The following is an 18,329-nucleotide window of genomic DNA, read 5'->3' as shown; positions in this document are numbered from 1 at the left end:
GGCGGGAACACAATGAAGGCTCACGAATTCAGTTTTTACTGCAATCTGGCTTTATGGGTAATCGATCTTAATTCTTTGATTGTATTCTAATTGTCTAGTTACTTCGTTGTTTGTCTTTCTCTTTTGTTTTTCTTTTCCTGATCATCCAATGACCTCTTTTAGGGCTTTGATTTATTCATCTACCAGGTTTCTTTTCTTGAAATTCAGTTTTATTTGAAGTGATCCTTTTGATAACGGGCTCCTTACTGCAAACTTGATTTTGGACATGGAGGATTATCATAAGCTTTCTCTTGGCACAATCGTGGCTTGTTGGAAGTTGGAATGCTTGCGGGCTTAATCGGATTTGCCCAAATATGCTCAACCCACTGAAAATTGAATTGAATTACCTAGTCCAGATAAAAGCTCCATATAAATCACAAATCAATTTTCCTTAGTTGTTTTGATATCTCTCCGTCTTTTCAGAGTTAGTCTCAAATAATTTGTCTGCTTGCATTTCCTACAAATTAAGAATCAACTGATCCCTTTCCTCGTGGAGTTTAATTTCCTGGAAACTCCAAACGGGGTTTCAATAGTGATGAATCAATTTTTGTTGATGTATCGCTTTTTTGGCTAAGTACCTCGTCATTTGGTCTTCTTCCAAGTGGCCGATGATTCAAGCCGAAGTGAAGAACTTTGGCTGCCTAGTTGCCTGTGAGGTGTTGGGCTGACCAGGTGGCGAGCTAAATTGATGAGCTTCGTTGCTCTTTAGAGACCTGCAAGGAACCAAATGTCAGAGGACCTGGGGTGACTAACCCGGTGAGGTCGCTCCGATGCTTAAGTTAGTACTCTCATACTAAATTGCGAGCTAAAAATCACAAAGTCTGAGAGCTAGAACTTGCTTACTTGCTTTCTTGCCTCCCCCTTTGCTTTTGGGTTGGTGCCTTTATATAGGCATTGTTTGGCGTGGGCTTCACGCACCATATCCGAAATTTCTGCGAGGTCGTCTAAGTGGGTCGAGATTCCTGGAGGTAACCGCCATGCACGTTGACCACCCTCCAGATCGTTCAGCACGTGGGCCAACTTCCAAGGATCGTGGGAGTGTTTGGATATGCATGCCGAATTCGTCAGCGAGCACGTCTTGCAAGTCGCCAGGTCGCGCTTGTGCCAGGCTACCAGGTCGCGCCTGGGCCAGGCTACCAGGTTGGTGCCTGTGCTAGGCTGCCAGGTCACACCAGGGCCAGGCCGCGCCAGGGCCAGGCAGCTAGGCCGTGCCTGTGCCAGGCCGCGCCAGGGCCAGGCGGCTAGGCCGTGCCTGTGCCAGGCCGCGCCTGGGCCGCCAGGTGGGACACCATCAACTTGGCTAAGGCAAGTTGTTTCCAAAGTGGTTCCGGGTGTCACCTATTTGTTTCGAGGTGCCATGTGTCACAATATCATTGTAGGGCCAAATCCGCCCTCATCATTTGTCCCCCACTCCCGAGCCGAAAGTAATTTGGCGAAGGGAGTAGATTTCTCCTTTTGGCCCGGAATGAATAATTTGATGAGCTCGTAAGCGCCGATTCAATTCCTTAGGCTTTGGGTGCGACTCGCAGTCCGCTCCTTGATTTTGCCCATGCCGAAGAGGCGACTGGGTCTTATATGGTGAGGAAGACTTCGTTAGTTCGGTATTTTGGCCCTTAGGCTCTGGGAGCGACTCGTAGTCCACTCTCCTTGATCTTGCCCATGCCGAAGAGGCGACTGGGTCTTATGTGGTATTTTAGCCCTTAGGCTCTGGGAGCGACTCGTAGTCTACTCTCCTTGATCTTTGATTTTGCCCATGCCGAAGAGGCGACTGAGACTTGTAGTGCCGAGGTCTTTTATCAATTCGCTAGTTCGCGCCTGGGCCAGGCCGCCAGGTTGTGCCAGGGCCATCAGGTGGGCGCTTTAGTGCTATGACTGCGCTGCATCAACCTTGTGATGCCGGTCACCCACTCCTACAAGAAACTACTAGGAGCTCGACCTACGGGGGTAGCACTACTAACTTTAGGTCGCCAGCTCGCACGAGAGCCTTGGAAGGCTCGACCAGCAAGGGCGCTCATGCAGTCCGTTGGCCGCCAATTCCCGCGGAAGCCACGGTGAGCTCATCTTTGTAGGGGGGACCTCGCGAAGAGGACTGATGAGGCTTTATCTGAATTGAAAGTAAAGTTGATAGAGCTGCTTAGTCTGTTAGCAGTTCATGCATAGTCTTTGAGTAAAAAATGGAAACTATAAAGCGAGAGCACTAGTTTCTAAAAAATGAGGACTTAGCTTTCTGGAAGAAGAGGGCTTAGCCTTTCAGAGGATGAGAACTTGACTTTTTGTAGCGTTTCCCACAGACGGCGCCAATTGATGAATCAATTTTTGTTGATGTATCGACTTTTTGGCTAAGTACCTCGTCATTTGGTTTGCTTCCAAGTGGCCGATGATTCAGGCCGAAGTGGAGAACTTTGGCTACCTAGCTGCCTGCGAGGTGCCGAGCTGCCTGTGAGGTGCTGGGCTGACCAAGTGGCGACCTGCCTGGTGGCGAGCTGAATTGATGAGCTTCGTTGCTCTTTAGAGACCTGCAAGGAACCAAATGTCAGAGGATCCGGGGTGGCTAACCCGGCGAGGTCGCTCCGATGCTTAAGTCAGTACTCTCATAGTAGATTGCGAGCTAAAAATCATAGTCTGAGAGCTAGAACTTGCTTACTTGCTTGCTTGCCTCCCCCTTTGCTTTTGGGTTGGTGCTTTTATATAGGCATTGTTTGGCGTGGGCTTCACGCACCATATCCGAGATTTCTGCGAGGTCGTCTAAGTGGGTCGAGATTCCTAGAGGTAACCGCCATGCACGTTGACACCCTCCAGATCGTTCGGCACGTGGGCCAACTTCCAAGGATCGTGGGAGTGTTTGGATATGCATGCCGAATTCGTCGGTGAGCACGTCTTGCAAGTCGCCAGGTCGGCGCATGTGCCAGGTCGCGCCTGTGCCAGGCTGCCAGGTTGCACCTGGGCCAGGCTGCCAGGTTGGTGCCTGTGCCAAGCCACCAGGCCGCGCCTGTGCTAGGCTGCCAGGTCGCACCAGGGCCAGGCCGCGTCAGGGCCTGGCGGCCAGGCCAAGCTAGGGCCAAGCGGCCAAGCCGCGCTTGGGCCACCAGGTGGGACACCATCAACTTGGCTAAGGCAAGTTGTTGCCAAAGTGGTTCCAGGTGTCACCTATTTGTTCCGAAGTGCCATGTGTCACAATATCATTGGAGGGCCAAATCCGCCCTCATCAAATAGAAATCCTCTCCACTGAGCCAAGCAAAACCCGTTAATTACTTATCTGCTTTTCCAACTTACCTGAGCCACCACATTCTGCAAATTGGGTTTAATCGATCATAGAACGTCTATACTTGGATGCCTCTACTAGTTCTCAAGACAAATGTATGTCTTCTGTTACTTCACCATAATTGCCTACTTTGTTTAGCAGAAGAAGAATCTATTTTCATTTGAGGTTAAAAGTTAAAGTTACATTCTATATTGCACATTTATTGGAAGAAAACATCTGTTTTGAAGACTAAGATAAACATAGTATAATCAATCCCTTGAAGAATTCCTTTACAATTCAGTGTTGTTTGTGTGCTACACATTTATCTTGCAGATGGCAGAGCACAACCATTTGATATGTCAGAGCTATCTATATCTAGAGAACAAGATGGTAAGCTTTTACCTGAAAACCACATTGTCCCTGAACTTGAACATACCTTATAAGTTCTTTGGTTTTCTTTTTCAATCTTAATTGCATCTTGAATAGCCAAAACTACTTCTTGCATCCTTGGCCTGCAAGCTCCATGCGGTTCAACACTTAGAATTGCTACTTCAGCAATTCTCCACAGGGACTCAATTTTGATATTGCCAGCTAGCAAGGGATCCATGATGCTCATCACATCCCCTTTACGAATTAAAGACCTTGCCTGCAAATAACACATTTAGTAGATTGTCAATCTCCAATATATTCAAATATATTTCATGTCACAAGTTAAAATGTGGCTTTTCAATATTAGGGGTTTGGTTAGTTTATTCAGTTAAGCCTTCTATCAAAAATGTTATATGAATGAGGAATATAGACCTAGATGGTAAGTTTGAATAGTTGCACTTGCTATACATACATACAAGTCCATTCCATGAAACAGGGTGTGCTATTTTGGTAATAAAAAACACCGGAAGACTTCTAGAGCAAATACAAGAAGTTGAAGGAGCCATTTGGCCTACTATATCTGCTAGATGCCAACAAACCACTAAAGTATTTGAAGGCACCAACTCAAAGGGAAACGTGGAAAAAATGTGGGTCAAGGTTGACAGCAAGGATCTGAAAGGCAGAGCTTGGATAGAACTGCATGAGCCACAGTGGCCTTATTCTCAGTGTCAATAAATAGCAAGGTCATCTTATTCGAAATTTTTATCTCTTGATATTTATTTTTAATCAGGAATGTGTTAAGCTAATAAATTTAAACAGGCTGTATGGTTTCATGTTGCTATTCCTTGGTACCATGGTAGAACCTTGGACTGACAAGTGTGAAACATAGGTTTGAGTCTGATAGCTCCCACTTTGTGTAATAAAGGCCAAAGGTTAGGTCCCCTACAAGACCCTGGGAAGCCAGAAGTATCATTGTGTAATGGCCTCATTTTAACCAGAAATGGTTCCATCATTTAAGAGGAGGTTGTAAAGAGGTATATCCAGAAGTTCAGAGAATCAACCAATGCAGCCTGAAATGATTTGATTGCTTTAAAAGCTATTAATAAAAGACTGAATAGGCATACCCAGTGAACAATGTTCCATTCAGTGCCATAATCTTCTATTGAGACAGGCTTTCTTCCAGATATCAGCTCCAAGAGAACGACTCCAAAACTATAAACATCACTCTTTTCAGTCAACTGCTGATTAGCATAGTACCTAGCAGAGCAATTATGATTAGGTGAGCATGCACTGAGGAAAAACTGTTTAAAGCAGTTCATGATATCTATTCCTTACTCAGGATCAAGGTAGCCCACTGTTCCACAAGCAACACTTGATACATGGGTAAGATTTTCATCGGCTTGTCTTGAAAGTCCAAAATCTGACACTTTTGCCCTCATATTGATGTCTAGGAGAATATTGCTTGTCTTCACATCTCGGTGAATGATACTTGGGTTGCACCCAGTATGTAAGTACTCAAGACCTACAAATATCTCACATCATGGTTACAGACAGATTATTTCAAACACATAAAAATTAATTTATATTTGAAAAAACAGGATCTCATGTAACCTTTAGCTGCATCTTCTGCAATAGAAAGACGAGATAGCCAGTCCAAACACTTCTGATTACCAGAACCTGGTCAATAGATTATGTTATAGATTTGAAGGAATTGTTTTTGCGTGTTTCCAAAAGCACACACAAAGATGCAACTATACAAGAATATGGGGCATACCATGAATGTGATCCTGTAGACTTCCATTGTGCATATACTCGTAAACCAGAATTCGTTGATGAGCCTCTTCACAGTATCCAATCAAGGGAACCAAGTTTCTATGATGAATACGGGACAGGAGAGCAACCTGAAATGTTATTTCCATAACTGATGTAATGATATATTTTATCTGAATAGGAACTTATTACAGTCATGACTAATAACTGCCACGTGCTACATCAATCATCAATTATTTCAGTATTTCATGTAAAGATTCCTGATTACAAGTTTACCTCATTGACAAACTGGTGGTTCCCATGGCTAGATGCATCAGCCAAGATCTTAACTGCCACTTCTTTTCCATCTTTCATCTTGCCATAATAGACAGGTCCAAAACTTCCTTTCCCAATTTTCTTTGAAAAATTTTGAGTAGCTTCTTCTATATCTGAGAGTGTGATATAGTAAGCCATATCTAGAGCTTCATCCATCAGGGATCCACCATGAAAAAGAGAGTAGGAAGATGAACGCTTTGATATTACATGTGCAGAATTACCTAATGAGCAGAAGAAAGTAAAATGTTGAGATGCAATATTGATCACATATACCCTATGCATGGGCATGGAAAATGATGGCTTATTTTTGACAAAGTAAAGAGGAAAGTATTGAAAATATACATCTGTTATTACTCTTCTCCTGATATGACTTTCTTGGAGCATTACATAACAGTAATAAGCTTCCTAGGAGCAGAACTGCAAAAACTGAAACTGCTCCAATTGAAGCCCAAATTATCAATTTAGAATTCCTGTTGTGGTGCCCCCTTTGAACTAGCTGAGAATTGCCATCATACCTGCAAATGGGAAAATTATAGCTGTTAAGCAAAGTTTTATTGTAGATTGTCAGAACCATGACATTAATGCAATAATATAATATTGTTATATAAAAACTATTCCTTTATGTCAATGCTATTTCATTATTTTTTTTTGTCATTGTTTACTATTGTTACTATTGTTATGGTTTATAAAACTATTCTTACTACCTTCATTATTAGGTAGTTACCATCATTATACTTGTCCTTGCTACGACAGTGTGCTTTTTTATCATCTGTTGGGATATATCCTGGTTCTAATTGGATTCTGCCTTTGCCCATGGAATTTCTACTTTAGAATACATTCTTTTTAGAAATTTGTTTATGAAAAACATGATATATCATTTAGTTCACTTTTCACTCCTTTTTGAAACTATTTGTTTTAGTCAATCTTTGAAACTTTTCACTCCTCTTACCCCACTTGACACTGAATCCATCCAATTAACAAACTCAACATTCTATATAACTGAGATGTTAATGATTTTGTGGATTAAACCCCGGTAAGTGTCCAAATAGTCAATCATATGTCGTTTCTGAATTTTTGGAAGGACAACTCCAAGATTTAGCCCATTGTGAAGCAACTACCTGTTTTATAAAAGTGATGTTTAAGAGGAACAGTAATGAAGAACATTGTCACATACGCATATACATATGCAAATTATGTATTCCATTTAGCACCATTAGTTGATTCTTATTACAACACAAGGAGGGTTTGATTTATTCCAGTTGGAAAAGTGAAGGGAAATGGCCTATTTCAAGAAAATGTATTCTCTATGTCTTTAACGTTTAGCATTACATATTGTTCAAAAAAAATGTTTAGCATTATATATACTTGGTGACTTACTTAAATACTATTTTTCCAGTATGAAATGTTGGAGGTATTTCTCCACTTAAAGAATTGTTCTGGACATACCTGCCACATGAGGATTTCAAAGTTAGTATGGATCTATGAGTGGTACAAGTATAATACTTTGTATATGGCAACCATAACTTGAGAAAAAGAATTCTAGTGAGAGGAAACAGAACTATTGTATTGAGTGTCAACTTTAAAATCAGAGGGCAAAACATAACTACTTCCTTAGGTGTCAAATGTAGAATTTAAAGTTTGAAACTCATTGTAAAAGTTAACATACTACATACAATTCTTTTAAGCTTGGCAAATCAGCCAGGTAAGAAGGCAGTGTACCAGTCAGTCCATTGTTCTCCAGATGCCTGCATATTCCCGTAGAAAACCAAGCATAACTAAACTATGGTCTTCTCTTTGAGTATATGTACATGAAATTTCAAATCATGAACTGAAAAGAAACAAAAAAGAAAAGAACATTTTTTTTTTTGGGGGGGGGACTTACACAATAGTCAAGTTGATAAGGTTACTTAAGTCAGGGATTGGCCCAGTGAAGGAGTTACCGTCCAGCCACCTAATAGGCCAAAAGTGATGCACTGGATATGAAACTATCAATTGGGACATGACAAATAAAAAGAAAAACAAAAAAGAAAAAGAAATGAATCACTTAAAGTACATCAACACTTACAATTCTGTCAAACTGTCCAAGTTCTTAAGCTCATTTGGGATTTTTCCCTTCAAATTCTTTTCAGAGAGAGCACTGTTGAGCATGCCAGAAGAATTATCCAGTTATTATAGCAGGTTCATTATGTAATAGCTATTTTTTCATATTGGTAAATTTCATATACTCACTAAAAGTCAGGACTTTTTTTAACATTCTATTTTAAAATGTAGTGCAATACAGACTGGACTTTTCAAGTATTGTCAACTGAACTATCCTTTAAATGTTTTAATAAAAGACAATAAAAAGCAATTACATGTTCAAGTGTATCCAGGAGTGGGTTTTGTCAGTAGTTGTCTAAAGAAGCCTGGTTTTAACTGGTGCTTTGATGGCAAGCCTTCCTGTTGTAGATTCTTATCATGGCACAAAGAACCAGTGATACATGGGGCACACATATGCAGGAGGGAATGGACAGGAACTACCATTTGATGGATCATACATGGGAGATCTTTTCTAGCCTTATAAATGAACCAAAGGATGACCATCCTAACAATCAGCTATGATTGGTGTAGATGTTCAAGACTGCTATCAGTCTTGAGCACTAATAAATTTCAGGTTCGAAAAAGGAGAGAAAGTATAGAGGGAAGAGGAGAAAGAGTAGTGAGAGAGCAGTAGAACACAAAATTTGAAAGGAAGGACAGAATCTCAAAATGTTCTGCCGCCGTCACTTCTATTTAATATTTATAGGTTATGGTAGTTACATGAAAGGACACATCTGCCCTTGGTATTTACATAACACATACAACAATATAAAACAGAAATATAAATAACAACTAGAATAACAGATTGACCATCAGTTAACCCTAGGATGACTAGGTACATTCTACCCTACGGACAGAGTGGGACCACAGCTGTGGGGCCCACATCAGTGTTCTCTACACTCCTCCTCAAGTTGGGAGTAAATGTTTATCATTCCCAACTTGGATAGATCTGCCTCTAGCTTCTTTCTTGATACGACTTTAGTGAGGATATCTGCTAGCTGCATATTGGATGTGATGTAAGGGAGGCATACTTCTTGAGATGAGACCCTCTCTCGTATAAAACGGTCAACTTCAATGTGTTTGGTTCTGTCATGCTGCACTGGATTATGTGCTATATTAATAGCTGCTTGATTATCACAATACAGCATCAGGGGCTTTTCATACTCAATACCCAACTCCTCAAGTAGAGATCTTAGCCATAGGATTTCAGCCACTCCGTTAGCCATGGACCTGTATTCTGCTTCAGAACTAGATCGGGAGACAACACTTTGTTTCTTACTTCTCCAAGAGACAAGGTTACCTCCCACAAGGGCACAATATCCTGAGGTAGACCTTCTGTCATCAACACTCTCAGCCCAATCGGCATCTGTATAGACCTCCACCTTCATGTGGTTATTGTTCTTGAACAGTATACCCCTACCCGGGCATCTCTTCAAGTAGGCTAAAATTCTTTCTGCCGCAAGAAGATGTGTGGTTCTAGGAGAATGCATGTATTGGCTGACAACACTAACAGCATAAGTAATATCTGGCCGAGTGAGGCAGAGATATAGGAGCTTTCCTACCGATCGCTGGAACATAACCTTGTCTTCAAGAGGCTCCCCACTCTCTGCACTAATCCTGTGGTTCTGTTCAATGGGTGTATCCGCAGGCTTGACACCTAACTTTCCAGTTTCTGCCAACAGGTCTAGGACATATTTCCTCTGAGAGATAAAGATCCCCTGTTTGGATCTAGCAACCTCAATACCCAAAAAATACTGGAGCACACCAAGGTCTTTCACCTCAAATTCTTGATGAAGGAGCTGTTCAAGGGACTCAATCTCATGGCTATCATTCCCTGTCACCACAATATCATCAACATATACTGCCAGTAGTGTCAAGGAGGACTCTACCCTCTTGATGAATAGAGTATGATTTGACTGGGCCTGTACGTAACCAAACTTCACAAGGGCTAGTTTGAATCTATCGAACCAAGCCCTAGGTGACTGCTTCAAACCATACAAAGCCTTGTTGAGCCGACAGACCTTCTTACCTGTTTCTGCATCATAGAATCCAGGAGGCAAACGCATGTAAACCTCTTCCTGCAGGTCTCCATTCAGAAAAGCATTTTTCACGTCCATTTGGTATAAAGGCCAAGTGTGACTTGCTGCAAGGGATAATAGGACTCGAATGGTGGTCATCTTGGCTACCGGGGCAAAGGTCTCCAAGTAATCTATGCCATAAGTCTGGGTGAACCCTTTTGCAACTAACCGAGCTTTATACCTCTCAATGGATCCATCTGCATTATGCTTCACAGTAAATACCCATTTGCATCCAACTGGTTTCTTTCCTTTGGGCAGATCAACTATCTCCCAGGTGTTATTTTTCAACAGGGCATCCATCTCAACTTGCATTGCATCTTTCCATTCCGGGACGGATAGGGCTTCTTGCACTGTTCTTGGAATAGGGACATTGGAAACGGAACTAAGGTAGGACCTGTAGGTAGGAGATAGGCGATCATAGGATAAAAACTGGGAAATACGATGGGCTGTAGATGTGGTACAATGTCGTTTCCCTTTACGGACGACAATCGGAAGGTCAAGGTCATCTGTAGGAGGTGAAATGGCAACAATAGAGGAAGTCTTTGTGGGCCCTGGGACTGTAATACCTGGACTTGGAGCTAGAAATGAGATTGGAGCTGGCCTGGACTGTTGATGATCGGGATCAACCTGCCTGCACCGCCTGTGATAGACCCTCAACTCCTGATCCCTCTGACCACCCTCACCATTGCAGCTCTCATCACCCAATGGAATAGGTAAAGGAACTGCCCCACTCTCACTGCTCTCCCCCTGAAGACAAGGACTCAAAACCCCACTCTCACTGCTCTCCCCTTGAAGAAAGGAACTCAGACCCCCACTCTCACTGCTCTCCCCCTGAGGAGTAACCCGAGGATAATAGGGTGTCTCCTCAAAGAAAGTGACATCCATGGAGACAAACTTCCTCCCTAAGACAGGATCATAGCAACAATAACCCTTTTGAGTTTGTGCATAACCAAGGAAGATGCATTTGGAGGCCTTGGGTTCGAACTTGGAGTGGTGGGGTCCGAGAAGCTGAACAAAGCTGGTACAACCGAATGTTTTAAGGGGAATAGAAAACAACTCCTCACTTGGGTATAGAAGGGAAAAAGGAGATCTCATATCAAGGACCCGGGAAGGAACCCGATTAATAAGATATACCGCCGTGAGGATAGCATCACCCCAGAAGCGAATAGGGACATTGGAGGTAAACATGAGACTTCTATCCACCTCCAAGATGTGCCTATTCTTCCTTTCTGCAACTCCATTCTGCTAAGTTGTATGAGGGCAAGAGCTCTGGTGTATAACCCCATGATTAAGAAGGTAAGATGTCAATGGTTTAGCAAAGTATTCCTTTGCGTTATCAGATCTAAGAACTTTGATCTTGGCATCAAATTGGGTTAGGATCATTTGGTGAAAGTTTTGAGTCAGGGCAGGGACCTCATCTCGTGAACGCATGAGATAAACCCAAGAAAAACGAGTATGGTCATCAACAAATAACAAGAAATATCTGTACCCACCCATGAAAGGGATGTGATAGGGCCCCCAAACATCAGTATGCACAATATCAAAAAAGTTATTACTCCTTTTATTGCTCAATAAATAAGACTTTCTACAATGCTTAGCAAACTCACAACTTTCACACTGCAACTGAGACAATTCAATAGACTCAAATAAAGCTGGAAACAGACTCTTTAGAGACCGAAAGGACAAATGACCCAATCGGTTATGCCAAAGCATAACCAGACTCACACTCTGAGAAACAAAAGACATCTTTCCTACTGACTCTTCCTGACGGGACCTCTCCCTGAGCAGATAGATCCCATTCGTCTCACGGCCAGTCCCAATCACCGTCTTCGTCTCCAAGTCCTGAAAAACACATCGGTCAGGGAAGAAGGTTACTGAGCAGTTCATATGCTTGGTAATACTACTGACTGAAAGAAGATTAGTATCAAGCTTAGGAACATGCAAAACAGATGACAGGGAGATAGTATCTGATAACTTGATGTCACCCTTCCCAGAAATAGGAACCAGGGAGCCATCAACAATAGATACTTTATCCCTACCAGAAGACAAATGGTAAGTGGTAAACAATGAAGGCAAGCTAATCATGTGGTCGGATGCACCTGAATCTATTACCCAACAAGGTTCAGTAGTACCTGGAGCTAAGGCATGGTAGGCTGAAGCTTGAGTACCTGAATGTGCGAAGGCAGATGTGGCAGGAGCTGATGGTGACTGCGGTGGCTGAGATGAATTTCCAACTTCCTTTTCTAACTATATTAGGGCAGCCCGAACTGCAGCTAAGGTCTCTAAAGGTGTTCCTCTTGTGCCAGATGAGGATGCTGAATCAGTGTTCACGGCCACATGAGCAGTGCCCTTCTTGCTTCTCAACTTCGCCGGAACCAAGTGGGATGCAGTTTCCAACATGTTTCTTTTGTATGTTTGGGTTTCTTACAATGTTCACATACCACATCCTTCTTGTCTTCCTTCCTCCTGTCCTTCTCTGAATCACCCCCTGATTTGGGTGTGGCAGCTACAAAGGCTGGTGTAAGGGGCTGAGGTTGCATCATAACTTTCCTTCTGGTCTCTTCACTATGTACGAATGAGTATGCCTGAGAGAGAGTCACACTGTCTCTAGTCAAAATCTGTTGCCGCACAATATCATACTCTGAATTTAGGCCCGCCAGAAACTCAAACACCCGGTTTGTCTCGACCTGCTTTCTATATATCTGTGCATCTTTGGGACTCTCCCACTCAAGAGTCTCTAAGTGATCAATCTCATGCCACAGGGACTACAAGGTAGAGAAGTATACTGAAATCGGTTTCTCTCATTGTTTAAGGTTTTTCACTTCACATTTCAATTCATATGCTCTGGCAACATTAAGGGGTTGGGAATAAGTTTCTTTCATAACATCCCATATCTCCTTAGCTGTCTTTGCCCACAAGTAATTTCGGCTAATATGAGGCTGCATAGAATTACACAGCCATGTCATAACCAAGTAGTTTTCTTGGATCCACTTGGTATACGTAGGGTCTCCCTTGGGGGGATCTTTCACATCTCCCAAGAGGTACCCTAATTTACCTCTTCCCCCAATAGCCATCACGGCTGATTGGGCCAATTCCAAATAGTTTGATCCATCAAACTTTACGGTTGTAATCTGACCACCCGTCTTAGAAACACTACCATAACTGATGTTCCCAAAGCTGCCTTCTGCCTGATTTTTAAACTCCATCTCGGTCAAGTCTCAAAAACAGCACTTGGACTACCAATCACAATCAAAACAGTATAGGACCGATTTGTACTCACAGTGTATGTGCACAAAACTGGTATAACTCTGATCTGAAACCAACTAGCAAACACAACAACAGCTGTCTGTACATTTCTCACCCCTTAAGAGAGTTCGAAAACCCCAAAAGGATCTGAAAAACAGCTTAGAAGTAGGTCTGATATGCTTGGCAGAATTAGGGTTTTAATCAGTCCTTAAAGTGAACATTTCAGTTGCACAATCCAATCAGTATCGTATAGATAGACTTGCAGTAGGGTTAATATGAAACCCTAAAATCTGATCAATCCTAACAAAAAACTTGAGGACAGCTCCAGGTAGATCGCAAGGTTCAGTCTAACACTAGGGCTTGCCGCAAGATCACTTTCAAACCCTAGAGTAGAGAGAAACAAAGCTAAGGCAGTTCGGCCCAACATAGGGTTTGCTGTAAAACCCTAGAGAATAGAAGGAAGAAAACCCTAGAATGGTTCAGCCGCCCTCTCCAGATAGGTCCAACCTATCTTCTCTGATAGAACTTCTCTTATAAAGTAAATAACTTACAAGAAAAAAACTGTTCGCAGCCTTCCAAGGTTACCCGAACCCTAGTCTTCTCTGATTCTTTCTAACCACCAACACTCTACAACCGTGACAAGCCTTCAACAACTGCTAAACCTTCTGGCGATCTCCAAGAATCAGTTTGCGAACTCCACCTTTTCAGCTTCCAGTCCTAGGAGATTCTCATGTGGTCGGCTGGTACTAGACTCACATGAGAAACCCTAACCTTGCTCTGATACCATGTAGATGTTCAAGACTGCTATCAGTCTTGAGCACTAATAAATTTCAGATTCAAAAAAGGAGAGAAAGTATAGAGGGAAGAGGAGAAAGAGTAGTGAGAGAGCAGTAGAACACAAAATTTGAAAGGAAGGACAGAATCTCAAAATGTTCTGCTGCCGCCACTTCTATTTAATATTTATAGGTTATGGTAGTTACATGAAAGGACACATCTGCCCTTGGTATTTACATAACACATAAAACAATATAAAACTGAAATATAAATAACAACTAGAATAACAGATTGACCATCAGCTAACCCTAGGATGACTAGGTACATTCTACCCTACGGACAGAGTGGGACCACAGCTGTGGGGCCCACATCAGTGTTCTCTACAATTGGATTATAGGATCATATAACTGAATACAATTTTTTCTTTTTCATTTCAGAGGCGACAGCTATTAACTGTTGGCTCTGATCTCTTTCTCTGCATAAACATATATGCTTCTGGAAGCATGTTATATCAATCTACCATTTGTGCATCTTATAGCTTTATATGCCATTTATTTAATATGGCAATGCATCAACTGGAATTTGTATTCCAGAGACAAGGTATGAAAGACTTACAGCTTAGTAATTCTTGGCGGTGTGCTGGAGCTGCATATAACCCATTCCCATGGAGCTGGATTACAAGGATCACCTTCCACATGAGCCCAATCACTTCCAGGGGACAAGGATCGTAGGATATCCAAAGTTATTGCTTCCAATTGAGAACACTATTACTCATTAGATCATATATAACTGACAGGAAATGATGAAGAAATAATCTGAGTAACTGCAACAAGGCAGAAATGAAATCGTTAAATAGACTTACCATCTTTGCTTTCTGTCTTTGGGACAATCTGCACATATTTACTGATTTCAATTGCATTTAGGAGTGGTCCACGAGTAGAATCTAAAGTTTTGACAAGTGAAAATGACAGTACAAAATCCAGGGATATGTTCATATAGCTGGGTTCATAAAGAGTGTTGCTCCCATTGGCATTCTCAATAATGTTTACTATGATATTGTTATAACCAGGCACTCGAGGTTGCTGCATAGTAAATTTCCGAGTGTCATTCTTACCCAAATCTTCAATTTCAGCAAAATATGCATAAGCTCGAGCATTAGCAGGAAAACCTTCAAGATTTAACCTGTAGCTGAGTTGCCCTCTGGTGCCAACTACGGCAGTCTGCATTACTTTAACAGGTGGGAATTCATGTGTTCTTATGTCTATGTTCTTGGAGGTATTGATTCTTTCTGTGCCAGGAGCAACCCCCACAAGATAGTTCTGTCTTCTATCTAGGTCTGAATCCCATATTCTGTCATAGGGATCATCTGGGTACCTGTTAGTAAAGGAAAAAAAAAAAGAAAATATTAGTACCTCTTCACTGATCTTTCAACATGACATTTGTCTTAAAATAGAATCTAGATATTGGTGAACATGTTAATTTATAAATCTGCTCTTGCTGTGGTTCAGCAATTGTGGCCTAGTTCTTTTTTCCTTATGATCTTTGAACTAGCTCATCAATTTAGTTTTCTATTTTCTTTCTTGTTTCTTTATTTTTCTTTGAGCCTTATCTGTCTGGGTTGATTATGTTATAAGTGAGAGAGATAGTAGCACCGTTTCCCAAGTGTTGTACTTAGTATAACAGAGGAAAATACTTCAGAAAGGAAGAAGAATGCAAATGACCAAGTAAAGGCAAGGTTAAATCACCAAGGAAAATGCCCCTAAGCTTACAAATAGAACCCCAAACAGCCATTTCCCTGTATAAGACTCCTACCAATTGCATGCTTTTTTGAATTTCTTTCACTGATGATGTCTGAGAAGCACAAGGACTTGGAATATCCAGAGAATCCCATGTCCCAGTTATGGTCTTACTCTTGGGATATAATGATTGTAATATGATTTGATGTTCTCTATTATCTCATTCTATGATGCTTTGATTTGACATCAAATGATGATGATAAAATATGATTAACTGCTGATGGATTTATAGACTTAGATAAGAATCTTCAGAGTACATACCTAATGGCATCCTTGCTTAGAGCACCAAAATTAACTCGGGCTGCAACCTTGAGGAAGAAATCATCCTCGTAATCTGTAGCATACATTGACAGATTTAAAGGGCGTAACTCAAGAGTCGATATGAAAGGAGAACTTGTTGTTGCACAACAGAGACAGAGATGGATAGAGGTGGAGGTTGCCCTGATGATTATTTCTTCAACATATACTCTTGAAGAATCCAAAACTGTTATGGTTGACCACATGGTAGAATCCAAGTAGAGCTGAAATTTGGGGTATGAGTCTTCACTGTTAGAATCGCCATACTGAAATGTTGCTCGGACAAGATACCGTCTTCTTGCAGTGGTCTGTAGAGTATAGCAGTACTTCTTCCTGTCTGCTGGGAAGTCTCTGCGTCTCTGATACTGTAGCATGTTATCCTTTGGAGTGTCAACTTTTACCACCTTACCATGTGTAGTGAATCCAGTATCAGAAATCCATGCTAGTCCAGTACTTGGATCTGTGTAATTACTAATCCCTCCACAGTCTATACTGACAAACTCTGCTCATTAACTTAACAAGGTTATGACTAGTTTGAAATTCTCTATATTTAATTAGTCTGCTCACAAAGTAGAAATCCTTTTATCAGTTTGAAAGAACTTATGTTTTGTTTGTGCCAATCAGACTAAATCTTAGCTTACTAGCAAATATACTTTGTGTGGTTTAGTTTACAAGGAATTCTCAAATCACTGAATCAGTTTTGCATTTGCAGCATGATGATACTCAGAAATAAAGATGCTAATAATTGTAAAGCATGGTTCCTGGTGTTGATTAGAGATGTTTTTACAAATAAATTGTGTACAAATATCATAGATATATTATTGCAGATTCAATAGAAATACGCACCTTTAAGTTGGCAGGAAACAAGAGTTAATTGAAGAAATATAACAAGAAAGTAGGAAAATAGATCCATTGAAGACTAGAAAGGCTAGCCACACCCTTTGATGCTTCGTTCTGTCTGTCATCCCATTTTAGATGAAAATCTAGAACTTCTTGTTAAAGTTCAAGAGCTCATCCATCTTCTCTCCACCCAACTTTTACTTTTATAGATGGATGAGGTGTGTGGGTGTGTGTATGTAATTTTCATTCACGTATAACTTTTCATCTTGGAATCTGCTTTTTTGTCATTATAATTGTTTAAGGATCAATTTCAAATCTCCCTTTTTCTGGATTTTAAAAAGATAATGTCCATTCTCCAGTTGAACTCTTTCACCTGTTTTTATTCCCACAAGCAGCAGCATGCAACCTTTTTCATAGTGTGAAGCAAAGTTTGGAAAGACACCATTCAACGGAGAGGAAAGCAGAAGTTGCCAATTCTGTTCATTCTAACCATCTGATAAATAGACCACGTACAGGAGTCTTGATATTGCATTGCACAAAAAGCTTCTGTGATTAAATGATGATTAGGATGGGGAGATCTCTCACGTAGAAAATACGAACTATTAGGTTATGTTTGGTTTGAAGAAAAATGTAGGGAAAGGAAGGGAAATGTAGAAAACCTTTACAAACCTTGTATAGGTTTTCTTGTCTTTCCCTTCCTTTTCCTACATTTTCCTTCAAACCAAACACAGCCTTAAGGACGAATCCTTAACCCACATGCTTGTGTCTTGTGTGTACATGTAAGAAGGAAAAGATTGAAATGGGTATTTAATTTGATAAGTAGATAGCCTTTAGCCATGCAAAAAAAAAAAAAGTGGAGAGAATCTTCAAGGAAAGAAAAGGCAAAAGAAACAAATACGGTGATGGTGAGGGTTGCAGAGTTCTTTATAGTTTGGACTCCATCTTTTTGCTTTAGCTTATTATAAAATGGTTTTCTGCTGGCCTCCTTTTCAGTCTCTGTTTTGCGTTGCAGTTTCAATGACATACATTAGATGCCCTTGATCATCGCCTTCACCTCATGTGATGCTTTCACTCCATCGTTCTGGTTAAGATAAGCTACTTAGATTAATAGGTTTAGTTCATACCCTGTTGCTGATTGAATGGTCCAGATTGATTGGATAGTGGCTCATAGGTTGGTCATATGTATGGATATGAGAAAAAAAAAAGACTTTTTTAATTATAGGGGACCATCTTGCATTTTTCTTGGACAGTTCAGTAAAGGGGGAATGTGAGGTTGAGCAGGTAAGCAAGTGAATGGTATGGATCTAGTTCCAGAGCTGATCTACCAAATGTTAGAATTGTCTGGATCCACTTCATTCCACTTGGTCCCTCTTTATGCCCATTGGACGGATCTCTGTTGACAATTGATCCAATCCCCACTGAAGCTTAGGCTGTGTTTGGTTCAGATTTTGCTTCAATGAATCACTATTTGAAATATGAGTTTTG

At 41.2% G+C, this 18,329-nt stretch overlaps 1 protein-coding gene across 3 annotated transcripts; it reads right to left on the bottom strand.

The window, feature by feature from the left end:
* Nucleotides 1-3,520: 3,520 nt before the first annotated feature.
* LOC104592991 (Leucine-rich repeat protein kinase family protein) lies at nucleotides 3,521-17,337 on the bottom strand. Of its 3 annotated transcripts, none has more exons than XM_010252583.3 (15): nucleotides 16,851-17,336; nucleotides 15,969-16,506; nucleotides 14,774-15,285; nucleotides 14,527-14,659; nucleotides 7,800-7,871; nucleotides 7,617-7,685; nucleotides 7,408-7,479; nucleotides 7,112-7,180; nucleotides 6,077-6,249; nucleotides 5,696-5,955; nucleotides 5,424-5,550; nucleotides 5,261-5,326; nucleotides 4,985-5,171; nucleotides 4,774-4,906; nucleotides 3,521-3,926 (listed from the first exon to the last, which is right to left on the bottom strand). In XM_010252583.3, exons 1-15 carry the CDS (start codon nucleotides 16,915-16,917, stop codon nucleotides 3,603-3,605), a joined length of 2,802 nt encoding a protein of 933 aa, XP_010250885.1. In that variant the 5' UTR covers nucleotides 16,918-17,336; the 3' UTR covers nucleotides 3,521-3,602. The 3 variants fall into 3 exon arrangements, with proteins under 3 accessions (XP_010250885.1, XP_010250886.1, XP_010250887.1); XM_010252584.3 differs by having other exon boundaries at nucleotides 15,969-16,408; XM_010252585.3 differs by lacking the exons at nucleotides 7,408-7,479; nucleotides 7,617-7,685; nucleotides 7,800-7,871 and having other exon boundaries at nucleotides 16,851-17,337.
* Nucleotides 17,338-18,329: the final 992 nt, after the last annotated feature.

Source organism: Nelumbo nucifera, chromosome 3 (genome assembly GCF_055504915.1).
Source record: "Nelumbo nucifera cultivar China Antique chromosome 3, China Antique-T2T, whole genome shotgun sequence".
Taxonomy (NCBI): Eukaryota; Viridiplantae; Streptophyta; class Magnoliopsida; order Proteales; family Nelumbonaceae; genus Nelumbo; species Nelumbo nucifera.
This window is presented reverse-complemented; position numbering and strand designations above follow the sequence as displayed.